This window comes from Aulostomus chinensis, chromosome 11 (genome assembly GCF_037954235.1).
Source record: "Aulostomus chinensis isolate RoL2024-O1b breed Wild chromosome 11, RoL_Achi_v1.0, whole genome shotgun sequence".
Classification (NCBI taxonomy): domain Eukaryota; kingdom Metazoa; phylum Chordata; class Actinopteri; order Syngnathiformes; family Aulostomidae; genus Aulostomus; species Aulostomus chinensis.
In genome coordinates, this window is record NC_141330.1 from 18,303,724 (window position 1) to 18,328,036 (window position 24,313).

The window sequence follows — 24,313 nt, forward strand, 5'->3', positions numbered from 1 at the left end:
GGAAGGAGGAAAGGGAAGGAAGGGATGGAGAGAATCAAGTGATTGGTTTACCGGCCCCCTTCTCAATGACACATCATGAAAATAAAAGCGCCGGAGGCCTAAATTATCACATTCACCTTAACAGTGCACTCTCAGATGTTGTTTTAGAGTGGAATCCAAACCAGCAGCAGTGCCTGCGGTGAACAGGCCTCCCGACCACAATGTCTGTCACTGCTGTCTGGATAAATAAATAAACAAAGCCAGGACAAAGGTCACTATAGGTTTTGGCAAGGAAACAGCCATGATTCTTCTTTTTTCTTTTTTCTTTTTTTTTTAAGATATATTGTTAGAGGTTGTTTTTTTTTTCCCCTTGTGTGTATTTTTTTCAATCTGTCCCAGTGATGAAATGGAAACTTGCACTTGTGTGTGTTTTACTGCCTGAGGCTAGAAATCTCTCCACTGGTTTCCCTGTTGTTTTAAGAGTGGATCCGTGTTAAAAAGAGCGTGTAAATGAGATTGTGTAACGTGTGCGATCTCTTTGACAATTTAACAATCCGGGCTAAAAAATACACTTCATCGTTCACTTTTATTTTTAATTGCTTTTGGTCTCCTGATTGATGGAAAGTGACTGACATGAGCAGGATTCTGTTACTTGAAAAAGATTTCTTAGGAATACATTACAGATTAAGTGCCACACCTAGTGGCTGAAGGAGGTAGAACATCCCCAACTTGTGTTCTCATCTTTACTGGAGGTGATCAAGTAGCACCACAGATCTCCTGGGGTGGGTGGGTTGTGGGTGGGGATTAGTTTCCCTTTTTTTTTTGGACAGCCATGACTCTTTGTCAACCTCTGTCTTTCACTCCCACATCGCCGCTGTAACATTTCATCTCTGCTTCCTAATTATTCCTCTGCAATGAGCTGCGAAGTTGACGAGCAGCCAGCGTTTGAATGTCACCAAAGAGTGGACCAGTGCCAGCCCCTCATGTCTGCCCCCCCCCACACACACACACACACACACGAGGGGGAAACGACTGAAGGAGAAGCAGCCTGAGTTTGTCTCGACTGATGAGGTCACAGGGGTCAGTGATAAAGGCCCCTGAGCCCCTAAAAACCTCTGAAATTACTACATGATTTATCCAAGATCCACAATTACAGCATCACAGCAACCATTGACATTAATTTCTGGGTGGGGGGGGGGGGGGGGGGTTGGCTCATCTTATCACACACACCATGGATACTTTTTCTTTTTTGGATAGCCTCTAATTTTAAATGCTATCATAAATGGAGGGAAAAACTGAAGTGTGTGAAACATTTTTTCCCCTCAGGCTGAGTTCTTAAAGGGAAATAATTTTTAAAAATTGTAAAAGTTATTAATGAAGACAATATCAAGTGAATATTATGGAGGCCCATCACTTACCCACCCCCCATCCCCACCCCACCCCCAACACTCCACCCTCTAAAAGACTTTCTTCTCTAGAAAGCTGTTTACATCCAAGCGCGCAACAGCTTCTTTCCGCTCACTAGGACCCAGAGGCGAGCTCATGCCGAGGGGGGTGGGGGTGGTGGGGAGGGGGGGGGGGGGGGGCGGAGGAGGGAGACTACAGCAAATGTCATCTTCAACATCTTGAATAAGAAGAAACACACAAGTAGGAGCCGCCACACGTGACGGGAGCACGGCGCTATATGAGGGGGAACAAGGCGGAAAGCATCAGGACCAGTCGAGGGTCAGTCACCGCTCAACCTCAGCAGCGCGCGGCACTTACCGGCTCTCCTTTTTTCCGCCTTCACGCTGCCTCAACTAAAGCGACACATGTGCGTTTGTTTCTGCCGCCGCTCTGCGGGACAAGTTTGAGTGAGAAGACGCAGGTAAACGGAATCTAAGGTTCTTTTTTTTTTTTTTTTTTGCAGAGAAGAGGAAATCCCCCCCCTCCTCAACTCACCGCTGCCACCCTTTTTCCTCCTCCTCGGACCTTCTGGAGACACAAGTTGCTCATACAAAGAGGGATGCTGCATGTTCCCGAGCTGCACTTGCACTCTGAGGGAACCTAAAGGTGGACCGGAGCGGGATTACATTTCATCTGATGCAAGGTACCAGCGCCAAAAAAAAAAAAGAATCCCGGAGCGTCTTGGCGACTATTACGCACGGTTGCGCTCAGTTTTTGGAGGGGAGAGTTTGAGCAGTACGCGCTGTCTTAACATTTGCGATCACATTAACACACAGAAGACCTACTTTTTTTTTGTTTTAACCCCCCCCCCCACACACACACACACACCTCCCCATCCCCACCCTATCACCCCCACATTGTTTAGGTAGGTGTTGATTTCGTTACACTGTTATCACAGTAACCTCCTCTGTCATTCTCCCTGCAGCGCAGCCGAAAAAAGGACACTTAGTGACTGGAGAGTTCATAAAATGATCCCAATCGGCGAACAGATGCCACTATGTCGCATCTCGTCTGATGTTTGACACGTTTGAGGATCGACTAAAGAAACTGGAGGACAACATTAAAGAGAATTCATCAGTTCGAGCCCCGCTGGCACCTTTTTACTGGAGACCGAACACCAGATCGCCGTCCAGATGCAGTTTCGACTCTTCTCATTTGCCCTGATCGTATTGAACTGTATGGAATACAGCAACTGTCAGGCGCCGTCGCACCGCTGGAGGAGGAACAAAAGAGGTAAAAACAACAACAACAACAACTAAACAACGTTGCCTACACGTTCTGTTGGAGTCTCTTTCTCGTAGAGTGTTAAAAACACACTTGAAGTTCTGACGGAGCGCGCTAATCTGGAAAACAGAGAGAGAGAGAGAGAGAGAGAGAAAGAGAGAGAGAGAGTCCTTGATCTGACGTCAATATCAGTACCTGTGTACGGTTTTGAACGCGCGCAGGTGAGAGTGACCGATTCGCCACACATTCAGAGAAACATTCCAGGCATTCACGCCACATGAGAGGAAGCCGAAATCTTTATTCGAGTCACAAACTCGGTCACGCAGCACCTGATATTAACTTCTGGAAAGAAGATTTCCCACATTATGTAACCGTTTCAGAGCCAGTAACTAATGCGTAAAATGTGCGCAAAATTGGCCACGCGTCTCCAAAATGAATATTGAAACGTGTTGCGTCAGTCGGTGCACGGCTATTTAAATCATGCTGTCAGACGGGATATTCGAGCACCACTTCCCGGCGTTGCCGGACAAGTAGTGCTACAAGTGGGGGGAATAAAAAGCCTGCGGGTCGGTCCTTAGAGATGGGTCAACTTATTGGATGGGAAGGGTCCGTACTGAGGGAGTTATTTATTGAATCGTTACGGAATCCCCTTCCGCTGACTTATGAATCGCCCCCCCCCTCCTCCCCATCCCCTTTCCCCTTAAGCTGCTTTTAATTGATCTCATAACCGCTTTGAACAGTTGGTAGGAAACCCGCATCACAATCACTCAGCGGAGGCGCGGGAGTTGAGGAGGGGGATCAGCCTCTTTGTAAATAACTGCTCCGCACTCTCAATGAATGAGGAGACAGTGGGATTAGGAAGAGTGGCCCCCGCCAAGTCCTCCTCAGACCTGTGATATAACACTCGGGGTGACAATGAGAGCGGTCCTCCAGACACCATGTATGTTAGTGCACCAGAGAAACTCATTTAAAGTCATATGGGAGTGGGCGTGTGTGCTGTAAATCGTATGGCAATCACAGATTTAATAATATGCACTGCGTGCCAGGGGGAACCTCCACACTCTGAAAGCCCTCCACTGCCCATCTGCAAATAATCAGGCAATCACTGCGGGGTACTGGCACACACACACACACACACACACACACACACACACACACACACACACACACACACACACACACACACACATTTTGCAGTCCCTCTGTGTGTTTCTTTCTTGGAGGATTTAGAAAGAATCTGGGAGATAGAATGTTAAAATATTGTTTTGCTTAAATACGATGCAGCAACAAATTCCTCAGGTGGCTGTTTATCTGTGTGTGTGTGATTTGGGCGCGGGGGTTGGGGGGCACCACGGGTTAAGATCAAGAGTTTAACTTAAACATTTGACCTCAGGAGCAGCTCTAGGCTCAGCACTCTACACTTTGTTGCCACCAACTTGTGCAGCGATGTTAAATTTGGGGGGGTGGGTTGAGGGTGGGGGCAGAACATCGGGGTAAAAACAGTACCACTCTAGGAAGCAGGAGGCCTCCAGCCAAGCTTTTGGTATTTGCTTCCTTCCTTTATTTATCACAGTTATATTGAAATAAGCACGTGTAGGAGATCTTTGTCCAATAGGCCCAGAAATGCTGGAATATTTGTCTAGCCCTCGAGGTTCCTGTGACAGCTTTATATACAGTCTGTCTGGCACGCACGTGCGGGGCCATCCAAACTGTTCAGGAGTGTTGAGTCCCAGACACGTTTGAAACTCAATTTGGCCACACACTCCTCTCCCCGGGCGTACAAGTGTTAAACACGTAACAAAACAAATCCTGCATAATTTCACAAATGCCTTTTTCGGTCTTTTTCTTCCCGACACACGTGTGAAAATATACTGCCCGTGCAGCCGTGATGTGAGGTGTCATTATAATTAGGGGATGTCAAGGAGAAACACAGTCATCACTTATGACTGGAGGACACAGAAATGAGTGAGCGAGCTAAAGATTGGGATCTTTGTGTGGTTTTCTGGGCTGATCTTGTCTTCGCTCATACGCTGCATGGCATGACCCAATAATCTTCCATTTGCGTGTGGTAACTATACATGTTGGGTTTTTTTTTCTCATGCAAAACAGATGAAGAAACCTATTAAATTGACACCTCCTCCCTGCTAGGCAGCAGAAATGATGCCAGTGAGCCCTGCTATGATATCATAGTAAGACACACAGGGATTACTTTTCATTTTTATTCGCTGGCTAATGATGCCACCTGCTGACTACAGAAAATCAGGCTGAGTACCAGCGCTGCCTGGAGGAACAGAGGTAGTGCCACCACTACCCCATTCTTTCTCTCTCTCTCTCTCTCTCTCTCTCTCTCTCTCTCTCTCTCTCTCTCTCTCTCTCTCTCACACACACACACACACACATGAATACGTATGAACAAGGAGTGTATATACAATAGCCATTAGAGCGGTGAAAAGTCACTATGTGATGCCGTTAACCACGAAAACCACGAAATCCTAAATTTGAATCCCTGTGAGCTCGTTTCACATCATTTTTCTGGGCCGTTCAGTCTCATCTGTTGGTGAAGTGCGTCTCCAGATGTTTTGAAGGCAGCCCAGTGAGGCGGAGTGAAGTCACAGATGCATGATATTTTCTAGTGTTGATGACAGTTGGCAACAAGTGCCATGCCTGGTGTGTTTTTGAAGCCAGCGTCTGCAAAAAAATAATCCAAGATGTTTATCTGACGATGCTCGAATTTCAAACAATATGTTCTTCTCTTTCTGTAAAGCCCAAATTTCTTCGTACTCGCTGTATGATTTTTGTTTTTAAACTCTTATTTTAGTCTTCAAAACAGCCTGGGTGGTTGCCAGAACAAGAGATGCACAAGATGTCAGAGGCAAACAGTTACCACCAGGCTTCGTTTCCTGCCTGTAAGACTGAATTGAGGGCTAGGAAAGTCCTGTTGTGTTTGCGTACAAACATTTCATGAATGAAGAACATAGATAGTAAAACAACGATAAAGTCAGTGGGTGCGCTGTGAAGTACACGTCAGGAGACACAAATATCCTCCAGGCTTCACTTCCTCTCTAATTTGAGGGCTAAAAATGACCATCTCTTGAATAGAAGCCCTTTTAAAATCAAATGCATTTTTTTAGGGGTGGGGGGGGGGCTGTGTAAAGTATAAAATCGGATGCACATAATCGGATGCACATAAGCAATAAATCCCCCGACTGAGAGTGACCGTGTCTCCGTCTGAGCTCTGGCCATCAGGCCTGTGTGAGCTGAAAGCTTCCAGAAGCGCTCAGGTTTGTGGGTGTCAGTGTTAATGTTGGAAGCGGGCACTTCAGTGCAATATAATATGTTGATTAAGTGCCTGCCCGGGTACAAAGCGAACGCTCCAAGTGGCTGCTTTTAAACCAGCCTGCCACTCCAGCCTTTGGAAAAAGTGAAAAAGAGCCGAGCAGATGGCACGTCTGTTAACAAGGCTCTCTCACATGATGCCGCTCTAATCCAGGTGCTGTGAGACCCGCATCCGGACTGCTCGCTTTCCACAAAACTGTCGGGGGGTTTGTTGATTTTACTCACCAGCTAACCGACAGATTGATCACTTCACAGAAATGCTGAAAAGTGATCGGAGCTTTTGACGGAGTGGATTAGCTCCAGCAGTAGCCCTCCCCTTCTTCTCAGCATCCTAGGCTGGCGAGGAGAGGTGGGGGCTTTTTAGGGGATGAAGAAGGCATATTTAAGCAGATCAGCTGGAAGCGGCTGAATGTGAACAGCATCACCTGAGAGGGATTACAGCCAGCCAAGTCTTGACCTGAGCCAGAGCTCCGGCGTCAAGGAACAGAGCTTTGTCTTTTTTTTTTTCTCCCAGGCCCCAGCAGCCAACCCTGGAAATGTGTAAATCTATGTGTGTGTGTGTGTGTGTGTGTGTGAGTTTCATTGGTGAAAGTGGGAAAGAGGCAGATACGCAGCCACCCTGCAGGTGCATGTTCCTGGCGCTATAATCAAGACATCAAGTCTGCAACAATCATGGCAGGTCCCCTCTTCTCCCCCACCCAGCCACCTCCTAACTCCCTGACCAATCACCACGCCGCTCACGGCTGTTTTGGACAATGACTCACTTATGTGCCGTATTGATAAATTACATTAGTCTGACCCAGCCTTCGAACTCTGTCGAAAGACTAGCTCCTTGTTTGACCTACTAACCCATGCATGTCGCTCCCGGCCTGTAGTGCAGCTCCTGCTCCGAGTCACAGCGGTATCAGATGAAGCGGCTGAAAGGCTCCTCAGTGCACCCGTGCCATGCTACACTGCTGGAAAAAACCCCAGCAGAGGATAAAAACATGCGGTAGCATGAACTTCTACCACAGAGAAAGAGAGATTCTTCCAGGCGCCACGTGATGATGTGTTTCTCTTTTGTTTTTGCATCCTCTGTCTTAAAAATTCAATTATGTCGCATGAATTCCGACGAGCCTCATAATTCTTCATCACGTTGGAGCGAGCTGGGGAGGCGGGGCTCATATTCATCTTTTCAGCTGTTGCTTCCTTTCACATGGATGAAAAAGCGTGTTTTGTAACACTTCAGCATGCTTCCATCGATCACATCACAGCGAACAAATATTCATTGTGTGCGTACGATGGTCCCTCCTTCTCTTTCCTCTCCTCCTCCACCCTCAATCATTGTCATCAGAGGATCCCATATGCTGGCAAAGATAAATGCCAAACAGATGTTTTTATTTTAAGCTACATCTTACCACAGTGTAAGACTTAATTTTTCGGAAATGTGAAATAAAGTGAAAAAAAAAGAAACATATTATATAAAAACGTATAATACAATCCATATTTCCCCGTGGTGATCGGAAACTCCAGAGCAGCACACAAAAACTGCAGTGTCCCTCCTGAGCGCGAGGGTGATTTTGAACACCTCACCTATGCCCGTTCCCCCCAAGTGCACACTCCCCCGAAAGCAATTACGCCTTAATACCTTTCCTTATAAAGCTACTAAATATGACCAGCCAATTTGGTCCGAATCTCTCAAGTTTATTGGGCTGTAAAGTTCTAATGTGGGAATCAATGCTAAGTGCCACACATAAAACAACAACACAAAAGGAGCATTTTTTGAAAAACTGACTCATACATACGAGGGCTTCACAGGTAGGAGAGCTGCCCAGAGCCCCCGGGCTCAAATGCACTTTCCTCTGGCATTACTAATACACACCTCTAAAAGGATTCAATGAAGAGCTGTTTAGAGGTAATGACGCGGATACAATAGGCAGCCATTGTTTGATATCCCCCTGTGAATCTGATCATGGGAACTGTTAAAAATGTCCAATTTCCTTTTTAGTGTTTACAAAAATAAAGCACCTACAGCAAACTTCATGTTGGGGGAAATCGGCGCAATACTACCCGTGTGTGTGTGTGTGTGTGTGTGTGTGTGTGTGTGTGTGTGTGTGTGTGTGTGTGTGTGTGTGTGCGTGTGTGTGTGTGTGTGGTGACCGTGCGGTTGCAGGCGATTGTATTAAATAAGAGGATTTGGCTTCGCCCACACCTAGAAATTATAATTTAAAACAAAATCTTTACAAACGTGGCCGCGTGTCACATGAAGTACTAGTGTATCACTTTTCACTTCGCTCAGTTCCATTTCAATTCACCTTTCATGCGCTTCCCCCAGCAAGTGGTTGCTATAATGACTGGTATTTTAAGTAAATTAATTTTCTTGTATTTTAAATGCTCTTTTGTTTGACATTTGATGAGCAAGTATTTACGGCTTTTGGAAGTTTTTGTTCCCGTCTCTGATCATGTTTCCATCAACCTGTTTTTAACATGTATTTTTAATTTGTGTACAAAAATCTGAGTAAGAATTCCCCAAATTGAATTCCCATTAAATCACGTCTAATCAGAAAACCGGCAACGCCGTTTCTAAGTTCTAACAAAAGCTTGAACAAGTCGAAAAACACAGTAAACAATAAAAAAGCCTTTTTCTGGAGGGAGATGCAGGAATTTGAGTTCAGCCGTGAGTAATAGTTGAAGAAAGATAAACAACAACAAATAAACCACAGTTTAAGGGCATGACGCGCATAAAAGAAACATATAATACTTCTTCCTCTAATATCCAAGCAGAATTTTGATGATTGTTACAGTCACAGATGTATAAGTGCACATACAAATTCATTTTGATTTGCGGACTTTCTCAAAAAATTTGCTTAATGGTTATTGACTGTAGCCCCCCCCCCCAAAAAAGTAGAAATCCCATATAAAATGGTATTTTATGTGGATTCTTTTTGCTTCAAGAACATGTTCTAACATTTTGATTTGTCAGGTTCATAATTGCACGTGGCAGATTTCATCCTTGAACGGAGTCGAGCTAGCCATTTACCCATTTCCATTCTTCTGCTTAACTCTCCAAGAGGCACATAAAATGTCAAACTTTTTGGCATGTGTGTCTCAGGCCGTGAATTTGATTTTTAAACGTGTAGAAAGGTGCATTCGAGGTACTGTTATAGTGCTTGGAGGGATGCTAATATTGCCAGAAGAAATACCACTCGTCGTATCTGTACTTGTTTGCGGTCTCAGTTTGTTCATCTGTGTGTGTGTGCCAACTACTTTTCATCGATCTGCAAAGCCTGGAAATTCAACACTCGCTGAAGCCCCTTGAGAAAATATACCAACATGTGCAGAAACACACACTGACTAAGGGTTTGTGTTTGCATCGCGCCTGTCGGGTGGCTGCTGCTCTGGTCGCCGAACCCTTGCGCCCACCCTTTAACACTCGACAGATGGAGGGGACCCCAACTCCCCACCCGTCGTCATCTCCTTGCTTCTATGGAACCTCTAATTATGCTTTACACACCACATCAAAATAAAGCTCAGCAGGCCTTCGGTCTAAAGAGGAAGTGAGCTGGACGTGTGTGATAATGCCTTGATTCTGCAGCAGCACATGCATGAGCAGGTACAGGTGCTGTGGCCTGCTGACCGTCTGTGGAGTTCATCTCACTGCATGAAATAGCGTGAAAACAAACCCAACACGCTTACAGACACGTATATGAAGGGATAATGTGGCCTGACCCGGATGCAGCCATACCCGGGACTGTGTGCTGCCTCTGCTACGCCTTTGTTCTGGTTTTGGCTGCGGTTCATGTTAATGTTGGTAATTGGGCACCCTTAGACAAAATGAAGTCTTGCCTGTGGAAAAGGGCTCTGGACTCGTTGGGACAAGAGTTACAGTGAGAGACGTTTACACTGGATTTTTTTAGTTTGTTTTGTTTTCTTGGACACGGAGCTGTGTCAAGGCTGGCTTGTGCTTCTATCTCAAAGCTCCCAGGCCTTGTGGTGTGAGTAGGGGAAGGCCTCATGGCTGCCTGCGGAGTGCAGAAGCACCCGGCGTGTTTTTAATCAGCAACAAGGCTGGGAGTCATTACTGGGCCTTGATGCTGAGCTCATTGTCTCTCTGAGAGTGAGGAGGAGGAGGAGGAGGAGGAGTAGGAGGATGGGGGGGTGGGTGGGATTGGGGTTAGAGAGGGGAAACGTAGCCTAGCGTGCATGTCAGATGTAAAGAGGTCTTAGAGGTCATCCGCTGCAGATTTATGTGGTCAGGATAGGAGGCACAGAGGGAAGGAAAAGTGAAGGAAAGAGGATGCACGTATCGGCAGAGGAGTCAAAGGATGAGACGTGCAGCAGGACGGTAGATCAGTCCTTTAATGGAAGCTACAACATTTGGATGATTGCTGCTTGTCCTGCAGACTTGTTCAAGCTTAAGTATTGTAACTCACCCTGATGAGCTGTGCTGTCTTTACACATCTGCAAGCTAAATGGCTAACGTGGTGAATGCACTTTGTGGTGCAGATTAAGCTGTTTTTAGTGTTTTTCATGTTCTCCCCCCCGGTTGTTAGGGAGTGTTCGTTCATTGAGCCTCCCTGGGTGACTGAGGGGGAAAGTGCATGACCCTCCCTCCATCATAAATAACCACATTGTGCTATATTCACTCCAAAGTAAATCAGTGAAAAAAAAAAGAACAATTAGGTCAGAGACTGAGAACTATTATTAACATTTATGGATTTGTAAGTGCATTGGGCGTCCAGTGTTACAGGTTCATTCCATGTGGTTGTGCCTGATGATGTCCTGATGGTGCAGGACGTACATCGTCTTTCGGGGCTTCTTAATTATTGTATCCTGAGAGATTGTGGAGTGCAGTAACCTGAAGGTCCCACAGTGTTGATGAGTGTGGTGGTGGTGGTGGTGGGGCGGTATTGAAGGCGAGGGACTGGTTAAATGTGTCATCATTCACTCTGAGTTTAAAGCCACTGTAAAAATCAGAATTAGATTCTGACCATGATAACACAAACTGATTGAGGTGCTGTGGCTCAGGGGAGGGTCTAGGAGACGAAGGGGTCAGGGGTAAACCTGGAGAGTCAAGGGCTGATGCCCAGTGTGAACGGTGCCTGTGGTGCGCTGCAGAATTTTAGGAGTGGTCTGTGCTGTTCTGCCTGGAACACCACTGCCTGACTCTCGTTATTTGTTGAGAACATCAGGAGTTCTGACCATCTCACTATTCTCCAAACTGTGTTTGCAGTGCCTCAAGTATCCCATACCGTTTGACTCACTGGTTCTGAAGATTCACTGGTGGTTCTCAATCCCCTTTTTCTATTTCCTAAGTATCTGATTCTAAGGACCTGGTCTGACCTAATCTTTGTTGTTGGCTTCAACTCTATCAAAACTATTAATCCTGTCTGTGCTGTAGGTGGAGAGACAGAGGAGAGTCAAATCTACGACCAGATTATCTCATACAGCGTATAGACACACAACAAACACCTTCCACTGAGTCTTACAAGACAATTGATATACAATCAAATAGATTTCTGCTAGTAGGTGGGGTTAAGAGGTGAGCTGGGCTTTATAATGAGGTACGCAGTTGTGTGTTTTGATAAAAAAGGTAGTCAAATGTGGTGATCTCACCATATCACCATCCCTGAGAGCTCCAGAGAGAGTTACAAACAGTTACTCCAGGCTCTTCAAGTGCAGCGTCATAACCTTCAGCTTCTCAGTGCTACAGTGACTGATTATCACCTCTTTAGGTAGAAGTGCAAGCTGGATCAGCGCGAGCTTGTTCAGACACAAACAAATGACCTGAGAAGATAAGCAGCAAAGCCACAAATGTCCCGTCAGTTGTGGAATCATCCTAGCATATTACACACCACCAACAGCCCACCACAATTTACTGGCTGGGTTTCCATCTACATACTTGATGTGCACTTTGAAGTAACAGATTAAGAAAGGTTTGATAGAGAGAACGCAGGTTGAAAAAACTCCCTCAGTGCCGCGAGGAAGTTTTTATGGTAACAAATCTTAAACACACATGACTGACCAGCCGGCGCATTCGTTTTTAAGGATATTCCTAAACTTTGTCCTTGGACAGCAGTCACATTTCCAGTACCAGCTGGTACTTGGGAACAATCACAACTTTTTCAACTGAAGGAAATTCCTCGAGACCTCAATTTTTTTTAACGACAGACAACTTTTCCTCTTCTATTCCCTTTATTACAGTGGCAGCCATGCGTTGTGGTGGTCATGCCGCCATCTTCTGGCAGCATTTTCACCCCCGTTTAATTCGCTTCAAACAAATTGATGGAAACACACTGAATGCACATCTTTTTAGCGACATATCCACCGATAGCTTTACATTCGCCTGATGATTCAGACTTGCGGTCACTGATGTCCTTGCTCGTCCCTGAGTGAAGGTACTCCAGATGTTTGCTTCCCTTTCATTTGTCATGTGCAGAATTGATGCAGTGTTTTTTTTTCGGTAACATTTGAGACTGTACTTAAAATTCATTTAGAACATCATACAGTGTACTGTATGTTACTACTATTTACTCCTTTCATGTCACAGTTCACTGATATGAACTTTGGCACTGATGGGGTGGGATTAGAATACACTTGAGTTGTAATTTTCTCTTCCAATCCAACATGTTTCTGTACCAGAATGGCCTCAGCTCTGTTCACTGTCATACAATTCATGTCTGACCCAGTTGTGCGGTTGTGATCTTTGCTGCTGGCCGTAGCCCATGCTCGCTTGTGTAATTAGCTCTGGACCCACGACACGCACGCACGCACGCACGCACGCACGCACGCACGCACACTGTGAAAAGTCTTACTGAAAGGGAAATTTGTAAGTTGTGTTATGATTTCAAGGCAGCACGTTTTAATTTTGCACTTTGTCAAAGAGATTGCGGTGACTGACTTCTCCATGATGATTTCTTGCCAATCTTGTTCCTGAGCCCAGACAATGAGAGAAGACTGTGGTCGAGACTAATGCTAGACAGAAAAGTATAAAGCTTTAAAAGAAAGACAAGTCCATTAACATTTCTCAAATTCCTTCACCCCCCCCCCCCCCCCCCAAAGTTATGCACTTATATTACATCTTGGCTGACTTCTCCTTAACTGAATATTATTTTATTTGGACCGGGGCCAGGTCGCAGGAGCAGCAGCCTTAGCTGTGTAAACAGTTGTCACCAGCAGGACTCATAATGAATAGGTATCTGTGGACAGGGGTCACGTGTAGTTTACATGTTTACTAGCTAATGGCTGTGGACTTGTAATGGACGGTGAATGTGGAGCTGCTTATCATCACCATCAATGAAAGAGAGCGCACTCATACGTATGCATGAGTGCAGGGCAGGATACCGTAAAAAGAGGTTGAAGTTGATAGTGGGAGAACTTAAAAGTGATACTTCACTAAAAAGTGCTTTGTGCCATTCAAATAGTCAAGTCAAGTCAATTTTATTTCTCGAGCGCCAAATCACAACAAAAGTTATCTCATGACACTTTACAGGTAGAGCAGGTCCAGTACCACACTCCTTCAATGAATTTACCCCCAACAATTCTCCATCAGCAGCACATCCTGCAACAGCGGCGACGAAATACTAACAAATAGGTGTCTTGAGGGGTGGCACGGTGGTGCAGTGGTTCACACTGTTGCCTCACAGCAAGAAGGTTCAGGGTTCAAGTCCCGCCTCGGGCACATGGTCTTTCTGTGTGGCTGTGTCTTTCTGCATGTTCTCCCTGTTCCTGTGTGGGTTCTCTCTGGTACTCCAGCTTCCTCCCACAGTCCAAAGACATCAAGAGGGGACGAGGCTGATTGATACTCTAAACTGACTGTAGGTGTGAATGGTTGTCTGTCTCTATGTGTTGGTCCTGTGATGGACTGGTGACCTGTCCAGGGTGAACCCCGCCTCTTGCCCGAAGGCTGCTGGGATAGGCTCCAGCCCCCCTCAACCTTTAACAGGATAAGCGGAAGAAAATGGATGGATGGAGATGTCTTGAGCTCACAAATAAATGTTTTCCCTTCTGCATCACTTCTTTATGACTTCAGAATGCAGAAAGAGTCAGCCACGTACATTTAGCTTGAAACTAGTGGCTGACAGTTAACAACATCAAAACAGCTGTTAACAAGCTCTCCTGTGCAATTTTTTTGTTGGATTTAAGTTTACTTTCAAGTTGATTATTTAGAATACACATGGATTAACAAAGTGTGGATTATACTGAAGGATGTGCTTGGCTGACTAAACTGATATTTTTGGGCACTTTTGCTGTTAATAGCCATCAGTTGCTATTAATTTCAAGCTGATTGAATCGAATATACGTGGCTATTAATAAGCACTTGAACGACATGGTACACTTTTCGGGTGAAGTGTCGCATTAAGCAGTCTGACTTTTTAGAGAGAGAGAGACCTCTGTGGTTATTGCATGGCTTTCAGAGCACTGAGGTAACAGCTGCCAATACCTGACAGGCAAATCCGTCGCTCGTTTGTAGCAGTAAACAGCGTGGCGTGTAGGCACAAGACAGGTATGACCTGCATCCGTCACTGTTGCATGCATGTAACAAAACACTGAGCGACCTCATGCCACCCAGAGATTTTGGATGCAACTCTGTCTTCTCATCCTCCCCTTGCAACATCTAACACCTTGATTTAAGCTCACCTGCATACCAAGGCTCACTTTGGCAGCACATTCTACACCCAGAAGCACATGCAGTCCTTTCACATACAGGAAATTAACTTTGCACAGACATCGTTGTTTTCATTTTGCCTTATGTGATCCTTTTGGACTTTTTTGTAAACTCATACCTCATAGTTTATGAAAGTATTCATCCCAAGATTTTTTTTTTTTGCCAAATGGCAGTGATGAAAAAAAGAAAAAAAAAAAAAAAAGCTGTGGGTCCTTAGGGCTGAATGTGGGTTTTGAGAGCCAACACAAGCTGGTTCCATTCAGGAGCAGTTTTTTTGTTGTGGGAGAACACGGGGCTAGATTTGACCCGGGCACCTGCTAGATAAGGAGGGGGAGGAGGAGGAGGAGGAGGAGGAGGAAGAGGAAGAGGAAGAGGAAGAGGAAGAGGAAGAGGAGGAGGCAATAACCAGACCACAGTATACCTGTCGTATATCACAGGCCTGTGAAACACCACTGATCAGCTTCTCTGAGGTGTTTTGTGTGTGTGTGTGTGTGTGTGTGTGTGTGTGTGTGTGTGTGTACTGCAGCTATATCCTTGGTTTGAACTGGAATAAGTGTATAGGTGAAAAAATAAAAGTTATTAAAAATAACACAGAGGCAACTCCAGTACAAGAACCCAAGACAAGCATATGGTTTCCAATATTTAACCCTCTAACTGCCCCACATCCATTTATCTTATGGGAAACAGACGTCATTTACTTAAGAAGGCCAGCAAGGTTTTCTTGGGTTCCTGTGAAGGACCTAATGTAGATATTGGATCCAGCACAGTTTTTGAGGAGAAAAATAAGGCTTTGATGTTTAGAGGTTTTTGTGGCAGGCACCATGTGTGAAAGTGAGACCAGGGTTTTGCCATCTGTCCCCTGTGGTGTACTCCACTTTTGACCCTGGCGATCACCTCAGATCTCCCTACCGGCCTCGGCGGGCGAGGAGGGGTGTTAGGTTGTATCTTGTTAAAGGGTTAATGAGGTAGAACTTTGCAGCAGACGTTCACAATGGGCCTAGTTACCAGCAGGGTGAAGAGGGATGGCTGCGGTCAGTTTGTAGGTGTTGTTTTTGTCTTCATCTTTAATGCCAAGGGCTTTTTCACTTCCCAGCGATCCTTCGTCAACCATGTGTGACATCTTCTAATGCTAAATACTTAGTTTTCCTACTTCTTTCCAACAAGCAACGCTGTAAAAATCAGCACTTCAGAGGATTTTTGTCCCCATGAAAGAAGTTTCAGACTTTATTTTGAAAGCCGCTTTTAGTCATTCATGAAATGGCTACAGGCAGATTTATGTGTGCTCTACAAATAAGACTATTGTTGTACATGCATGTGTCCAGTGAAAAAGACTCCTTTCTCTCAATTGCTTTTCAAAATAAGGCTGATATTAAATGTGGCACGGATTCATTTTCCTTTTGGATTCAAAACATTTAGGTCACAGCTAAATGAAGGCACACACTGAGATGTATTTTAGCTTTGAAAATTGGCCGTGAACACTTGATTATTTCCGTCACTTTGTTGGTCAATTTGGAAAATTCTTAGCGAACTGCTTCATATTAAGTCATCCAGTGACAAAGAGTAACAATACCGCTTTGGAGTCATGCTCGCGTCCACTTGATGAATCTCTCTTCAATATTCTCTACCATATCAAGAGGGAAATAACTGGCTTCGTAGAAGCAAAATATGTCGCTGTGCTCACCGGACACTTTAGCCTGTCTGGTCTTCGATGCTTGCTGGCAACTCACAGTTGGTATTTAGCAGATTTCTTACAGAAAACCGCTGCCTGCTGTGTTATGAAAATGGAGCAATGAGCTGAAATGCACAGTAGAGCTGAATTGTTCTCTGTAGTTGTCGCTATCACAAAATAGTCGTTGGATTCATTGAATTACATAATGTTCAGTTCTCCTATTCCCTGTGTAACGTATTCTCACGAAACAAGATATCGTAAGACGTTCCTATGAAAGTCCTGGCCCTACAGAGACCAGAGCACCGGTGTGATGAAGAGCCAGTGGGATCAGCGCTGTGCAGAGAAACCCTCACTCTCATGAGAGATGTGCTAGCGACACACGAGCAGGGCTTTTAGCATATTTATTCGCGTGTTCGCCTCCCATAAAGATAATTGTGACAATGCTCCGGTTAGATATGGGTTACAATAAAAGTAAATACATAAATAAAAATGGCTGCAAATATCCGGACATCTCGCTTAAAAAAATGCTCCAAAACACAGCTGAAAGCGTCCGATGTCCAACTAAAACCAACTGGTTTTGTCAACAAAATGGCTGCAAACGTCCCGAAGTTTTGCTGAAACCACTCTGTTTTGTCATCAGAAGCACAAACGCAAATGTTTGGATGTCTCACTTCGAACACCTGGCTTTGTCGTCAAAGACATGGCTGCAAATGTCTGGAGGTCTTCCTTGAAACACCCGGTTTTGTCGTCAAATCACAGCTGCAAATGTCCCGAGGTCTTACCAAACACCCCCTTTTGGCGTCAAAAACACAGCTGAAAATGTCCCAATGTCTTCCTGAAAACACTGCCTTTTGTTGTCAAAAACAAAGCTTAAAATGTCCCGAGGTCTGTCTTAAAACAGCCGGTTTCGTCGTCATAACATGGCCGCAAATGTGCCGAGGTCTCGCTGTGAACACCCGTTCTGCTACAAATGTTGCGACATCTTACCAAAAACACCCGGTTTGGTCGTCAGAGACACGGCTGCAAATGTCCTGAAGTCCTGCTGCTAGTTCACAATGACTTTCCGAAAGTGAAAAAAAAAAAACCCTGTTGAGATCCATTTATTATTCATCATTGTTCTTGTTTTGGTTCAGATACATATTTCATTTAATGACACTTTCCAATAAAAGCATTTTGCATAATAAGGAAGTGAAGGTAGCTACTTTTTCCAACACTGTGAAATTATAAAACTGTTCTTTATGGGATGATTTTTATAGTTTTGTTGTGTTGTGTTGTTTCAATCTGTTTTTTGCGTGACACCTGAACAAAAGTATCGCCCATCTGGATTTGCAGCTATGTTATGATTTCTGGCAAGTATGAGAAATCCACATCCAAGACTTTTTGGTTTTCAGATGTGTGAGCTGGAAGTGGAGCTGAGTTTAGTCAACGTGATGACAAATGGGATGGGCGAGGGAGCGGGGGTGAGGCTGGGAGAGATGGAGCAATGCTGCATGGGGTGCAAATATGCTGAGCATGCCCGCCGACTTACTGATCCTCGCCTGTGATGTCCTCGTTCTCCTCTCGTACGGAGCGAAACACACACACACACACACACACACACTCACACACGCACACATATTCAGCTGCGTGCGTGCATGTGTGTGTGTGACTGAGTGAATTACTAGACTTCCAGCACGTCGAGCTACAGGTGTGAAAATTAGGTGTGAGTTTTATATGTCATGAATTACCAACATGTGGGCTAATGGGAGCCACTCCACCCACCATTTTCTCTCCATTCTGAGAGGAAACACATTTCTCTCACAGCTTGAGCAGATTTGAGGGAGTGTATATAATGAAATATTCCAACCTCCCCCCCTTCTTTTGGGGCTCGTTTCTTTTTCAACACAGCGTGGGCTTCAGCTGTACTTCCTACATTGATTGGTTACTGTCATTCATTTGGGTTTCGTTCACCTGAGCAGATTTATACGTCAAATAATAAAAAAAAATCACTACCCTTATATTCACCTGCTTCCTTTTGGCATGTTTACAGTCAGGCTGCACAGTTACTGGAGATTTAAACAAAGTCACGATATTGTCAGTTCGCCGAAGAACTTGTGACTCTGATTGTGTGTCTAATATGATTTCAAATCAAATATTGTGGTGCTGTAGAAAAGTCCCGCCCACACATCTCCCACACACTTGATTAAAATAGTGTCATTTTTGCTGAGCTTTTCATGAAGTGTACAAATTAACATTTTAATCGTAATCATATCAAAATAGTCACCGTTCAGTAATTGCTCAAAATTGTGCTACTTTACAATAAAGTAGTTGAAAAAAGGTTTTACAAGAAGGGCATATTAATAAGGGGTAGTTCATGCTTATTTAACCATTAATTAACAGTTAACTAATGTGGGCAGGAATTATTTACGAATGTGTTCATGTTAACTTCATGTCTTACAGCAAATATGTAGATAAGGGAGTTAGGGTGAGAGGTTACTGAGGGGATACAGGTTTTTCTGAATTTACGTGGTCGCTTTGGGAAAAAAAAAAAAAAAAAGCTAGCCGGATTAATTTTCATGTTTTTTTCTTTTATTCCTGGAAGTATCTAGATTAAGTAACTAAACCAGAGCATCCCAGATAAGTTCCTAACATTTCTTCCCCATCAGCCGCATTTGTGCCATAAATTTTTGCTATGTTGGATTTCTGGATTTCCCCAACAAATTGAATTTCCTGAAAAACCTACTGTATTTTGCAAACACCTACTGCACAGTTGAACTAATAATTTCCAAATGTAGCGTGCACGATCTCTGGACTCAACTAAAAACTACAAAAAGATTTATTGTCCTCCATATAGTTTTGCAGCTAAAGGCCAATGTGTTTCTTGGCACATTTACACAGAAGGCCATAATTTATCAAGTTCAATCCTAGAAAAATGTTACGATTGTAATAATTTCATCATCTTCATCAGGAAAAATTTCATATTTTATATTGACTAAATCTGCAAACAGTGCTTAGCTGATTTATAGTTTGGTGGTGTTTAAACTGGGGCGTTTCACAAGAACATCAAACTTTCTCTATGAGAGAGTGAATAAAGATGGGCAAGAGGAGAAGAGGAGCTGGCAAGGAACCCAAACCACATGCTTGTGTTCTTGTGCCTGCCCAGAGAGCGATAAAGTCCATCATCGTGTATAAACCAAATATCGCCATTATGAGAATCAAAGGCAGATGCTGAGTGATGACCTGTGCCACTCAGCAGGAAGTGATGGGTTAAAGGGGGGGGGGTGGGGGGGTGGGATGAGAAAGAACACATTTTGGCTTCAGTCTGATCAAACGTGCAGAGTTTAGCTGTTCTCACTTGAGAGAAAAGGCTGGGATGTTCCGAGCATTTTACTGTAATGAAGTGTTGCCATTTACACAATTTTTTTAGGTGTAACCGCATTACAGCTGTGCCATAAATACATAAAAAAATCACCAGTGTTTCCAATAGCAGCCCTGACAAGCATTAGAGGGACCGATTTTCCTTCCACTGAAACAAAAGTTTAACCTCATTAGAGGTTTGCATTGTTTTAGAGCGCGCTGTAAGCCTTGTTGACACGGACTGTGCACAGAGATTCCGTTGTTTTCGTGGCCAGACGCAACTGTAAAAGTCTTTACGGGTCCACAATCCACTGTGAGGTGGTGGTGCTGTATCATGACCACCACATCATTCTTTCTCTTTCCACGGCAGTCACATGGTCAAAGTTGGAGCGTCCGGAGAAAAGACTGCAGAACATACCGTGAGACAGGTCACCTGTTTTTTCTAATTTTCCTCAAACAAGAATTACAAGATGTCTTTCACTTCAGGAGATCCAGATGTGGGCTCTGACCCAGGACATGGGATTTAAGCTATAATCCATCAAGAAGATAATAATAAGGAAGTGAACTAACCTAGGGTCTTCATTTTGACTTGGAAAGAGCGCAGGGGTATGAGGCATGACGAGTTCAGATGGACACATGGGTGAAAGGTGCTCAGAGCGCTTCCAGATTGACTCAGAAATACTATCGATGTCTCTGGGCCCGACAGCTGCGAGCCCAGGAGAGACGCAGGGATGTGCCACTCTCTGCATCGCCGTTATGGAATTAATAGCGAGATGGCCGCTGATGTGATTCACTGCCAGCTGATTCTAGCGTGTGTTCAAGGGTTCTCTTGTTTGTGTTTCTGCTTTTTGTTCTTGTGAATAATGCGGAGCTCTGCAGTGGCCGTAGAGAGGGAAAAAAATCATTATTTTGAAGCCACAAGATGTAATTTGTTCTGTCAGTTTTGTAGTATTTTGGCCACAATTGATCATTTATTCCCATAATTGAGTTATTTTAAGGCCACAAGATATAAATTATTCTGTCAATTTAGTTATATCCAGGCCATCATTTATAATTTATTCTAATAATTTAGTTATTTTGAGGCCACAAAATATAATTTTTTATGTCAATTCAGTTATACTGAGGCCATAATTTATGATGTAGTCCCATCATTTAGTCATTTTGATGCCACAAGATATACCTAGCTCCCTCAGTGTTGTTCATTTGAGGCAGTAACTTCCAAAACTTGTTCCAGAAATGTCGTTCTTTCACGGGCACACATTAAGTTATTAAGGGAACAAACTATGAACACGCAACAAGTTTTTCTCTCTCTCATGCCACTCCAGGGCTCTGTGGATTTGTGTATATTTACAGAAGAGCAGTACTACTCAGGCTGTAACTTTGTTCTGGGAAAGAATCAGATGAGCCGGTCCGAAGTTTCGGCTCGTCCGCACCAAGACTGCTTGTTAGCCGTTACAGTTTATTTGTTCGATCCTTTTTTTTTTTTTTTTTTTTAGATCTTAAAGTGGGAGCTCATAACTCAAGTGTTTCACACGTTACGTATGAATACAGTTGCATGGAATTAAAGTCAGTTCAAACACGACTTGTCCGTAAATTAACTTGTCCACACGTTCAAGATTCGTATGCAAATATCTGTTTCCAGTGATAAGTTTATCAGCGTCAAGCTTTTACTACGAGGCAGCAGCAGAAGATAATATTTTAAGTAAATAAAAAGCACTATATAAACATTTAATCTAATCAGGACATCATCTCATCTGGAGTATTTTTACAGGGTTTTTTTTGGACCATTTTATTGAGTCAGTTGAGCTCCTCTTGCACAGTGATTTTCATTCTGTCAGATTTTGCAGGGAAAACAACCTGAACACGGTTAAGGCATGTTTCTCTCCGCACAGGCAACAATATTTGAAGGAATTATTTGACTCACGACTGTCACGACTGTTGTTAGAGACTTCAGGAATCAATTCAATTTCTCATCTGTATCTTAGAAAGATTATGTCAAACTTTCCCAACAATGTTCCAACAGTGATTCAAATCTAAATGTCTCACCTGCACCGACTGGCTCAACCTGCTGTATCACACCTTAGCGAATGACTTTGAGCTGATTTGTTGTGCCGTTGAAATTGTAGTTTTAAATCTGTCCCCATTTAACTATGACTGCCTGCTTTACTAATTGATGGTATGAACTGCCACACTTTCGTGTGAAGGTTCAGATCCCCACCCTGACCCTCGCCTGGTGGATCTGTGTCACTTTGGCTTTGCTAATACATCTGACAGCAAATGTGTTAGCTCTGTTTAATGCTGAAAAATCATTATGAGCACCAGGACTGTCCTAAATTATAAACATGTGCTTACAGTATGAACTGTTAAAGTAAACCAGGGGAAAAAACTTAGATCCTAAAACCTGACTATTTCCAGCTGGAAAAGAGTCAGAGGCAAGTCCAACATATTTTCTGCTAAATTGGAAAAGAAATGTGCCTTCAGCGCGCAGCCTTCAAGTACCCCCCCTCCTATTGCTTCTCCTTTTTTTTTCTCCACAGTTTCTGAGCTAAGTGCAACTTCCAGATCCATGACAAATAAAGTCATGGGCCTGAAAAGCAGCAGGTTTGATGTCATTTTCCCCGCTTGAACAGTGTTGAGCCGTTGCAGCGGCGGGTGAACTCTGGGTGCGAGGGTTGACATTGTTGGCTCCCCTGCCTCTTTCAGCAACGTCTGCACAGTGTGTCTGTTTGAAGAGAGATCCAGAAAGAGGCGTCTTACGGTTCAGTTCGCCTCCAGTTTTCTGGTGGTGGCTCTGCTGCGCTGTCCTGTGAGCAAACTCTTTTCTCTCAAGTGGAGCAGCAGAAAGCTTGTAGCATCATTTGGAGGTAGCAAAGGAGGTGGGCAGTAAACAATAAATGACTCAGTGCCATAAGGATTGGTGAACGTAATGTTTTCCCACGAGGGTTACAAATGACCTTAAAGCGATAACTCACTCAAAACGTGCATTTTTCACCTCTCAAGTTCTCAGACATTGGTGTCGAGGTCACAAAAATATTTTTTTCCCTCTAGCATTATCTCCTAGGTCTGACTCCCGATTGCAGCAACTGCTAGCCACATGTAGCTTGAAGCTAATGAGCAAATCTGCCCTGTTTAAGAATTGTCAGCTCCATAATCTGACATAATCCATGTCAATTTTAAGACTTTGATTTGAGCTATAAGTAAACAAACCGGAACATTAATAGTTTTGTGCTACCTTGATCGAGCACAGATGAGAAGGAAGCAAAGTGGTTCACCTGAATGTGCTAGCTTGTTGACAGCGTTACTGGGAATGAGCGCTTATACCATTAACTGTTAGAGTTTGTTTGTTTTTCACTCAAATTACCACTGTTTGTGGTTTACTGAGCTTCCCACCAGATAAAGAAGATATGTATTGTTCTGGACAAAGTGTTTGAGTATGTAAAGTGTCATGTTTTTAGCTGTTTCGTGTGGTTTTGTTGCTGTGGTTGTTAGCCATCGCTGTTAGCGTCAAGCTATATAAACATGGCTGGCTCTTTTTTGCCTTCTGGAGTCACAAAGAAGTCATGAAGAAAGGGGGAAAAAAAACATCTTTATGAGGTTAAAACACTTATTTGTGAGTACAGGAAAGACAAACAACACATTTTGGGTAAAATATTGCTTTAACCTGCAGCTGTTGTTACTCTAAAACTCAACATGCTGCCTCTTCACCAGCCAGCATAGATTTTGTGGATACATGCTTTGCAAGCAAAATTTCTTGTGTGTTGTACTGTAAGTCCAAACAATGGACAGTGTGGATGCTGGTTAGTTGCATTCATTCTGCTTTATTAGATTTACATACCAGAGGCCCTCGGAGAAATGGTGGAGAACTGTGAGAATAGAAGCAGTTGTGTTTTAATATAAGCTCTCGTCTCCTATTTGCTGTCTTTGGAATTCACTGCTGAAGTTCGTTTCCTCGCACCTCCACTGCTGTTAATTGAGGCACATTCTCTACTATCATTCCCCATTTAGGATGGTGTTATAATGATGGCCGACAAGAAAAACTGGGGTCAAATCAAAACATGTATCAATATCAGCAATTAGTGTGGAAATTTCAATATAAGCACCCTCTTTGGGGTTTTTAGAGAGGAAAAGTCAATATATCTTGTAATGGTGGTGGTGGCAGGTTTGAGAGGTGAGAGCATGTGTTGAAAATATCGTCTGCTGGCTGAAATGTGTCCTTGGAAGTGAGCAGGTGAGAGGGAGGCATGTAACCACTTACTGGCTTAATCACATTTTGTCCATAAAACACGGAACATATGGTGGCCCTATTAAAACGATTGGGATCGTTTATTAAAAACACAATACGGCGTGTTTGCATCACACTGTGACCCATTTTCTTTGAATTATCATAATATTATCGATTTGAACGGACTGAGAACGGTTGCAATGTATCAGTTTTCAGCGACTGTCAAATATTTTGGTCCTAATATTTTAGAGCTGCAGGAGCTCGTAACCATTTGTAATGTCTTCTTGATCTCAATGTTAAGTTCAGGGCTCTAAAAGAAACACAAAAATTACGTGCAATTTGCCTTGTTAGGGTTTCAGGTTGCAGCAAGTTGGAATGGGTCAATGTGAATGATTTCATGGGTAACACTAGGTGAGTGGAAGGCAGGAAGTTGGTCGGCGTGGGCGGAACCCCC

The 24,313-nt window shown here is 43.9% G+C and overlaps 1 protein-coding gene across 2 annotated transcripts in view; it reads left to right on the plus strand.

The window, feature by feature from the left end:
• Nucleotides 1–1,572: 1,572 nt before the first annotated feature.
• Nucleotides 1,573–24,313, plus strand: part of rspo2 (R-spondin 2) — a 68,541-nt gene continuing 45,800 nt past the window's right edge. Inside the window, exons 1-3 of one of the 2 annotated variants that reach the window (XM_086217363.1) lie at nucleotides 1,573–1,792; nucleotides 1,889–2,068; nucleotides 2,351–2,658. In XM_086217363.1, coding sequence (XP_086073489.1) covers nucleotides 2,559–2,658 — 100 coding nt within the window. In that variant the 5' untranslated portion in view covers nucleotides 1,573–1,792; nucleotides 1,889–2,068; nucleotides 2,351–2,558. The remainder of the gene's footprint in view (nucleotides 1,793–1,888; nucleotides 2,069–2,350; nucleotides 2,659–24,313) is intronic. The other variant, XM_086217364.1, reaches the window with a different exon arrangement.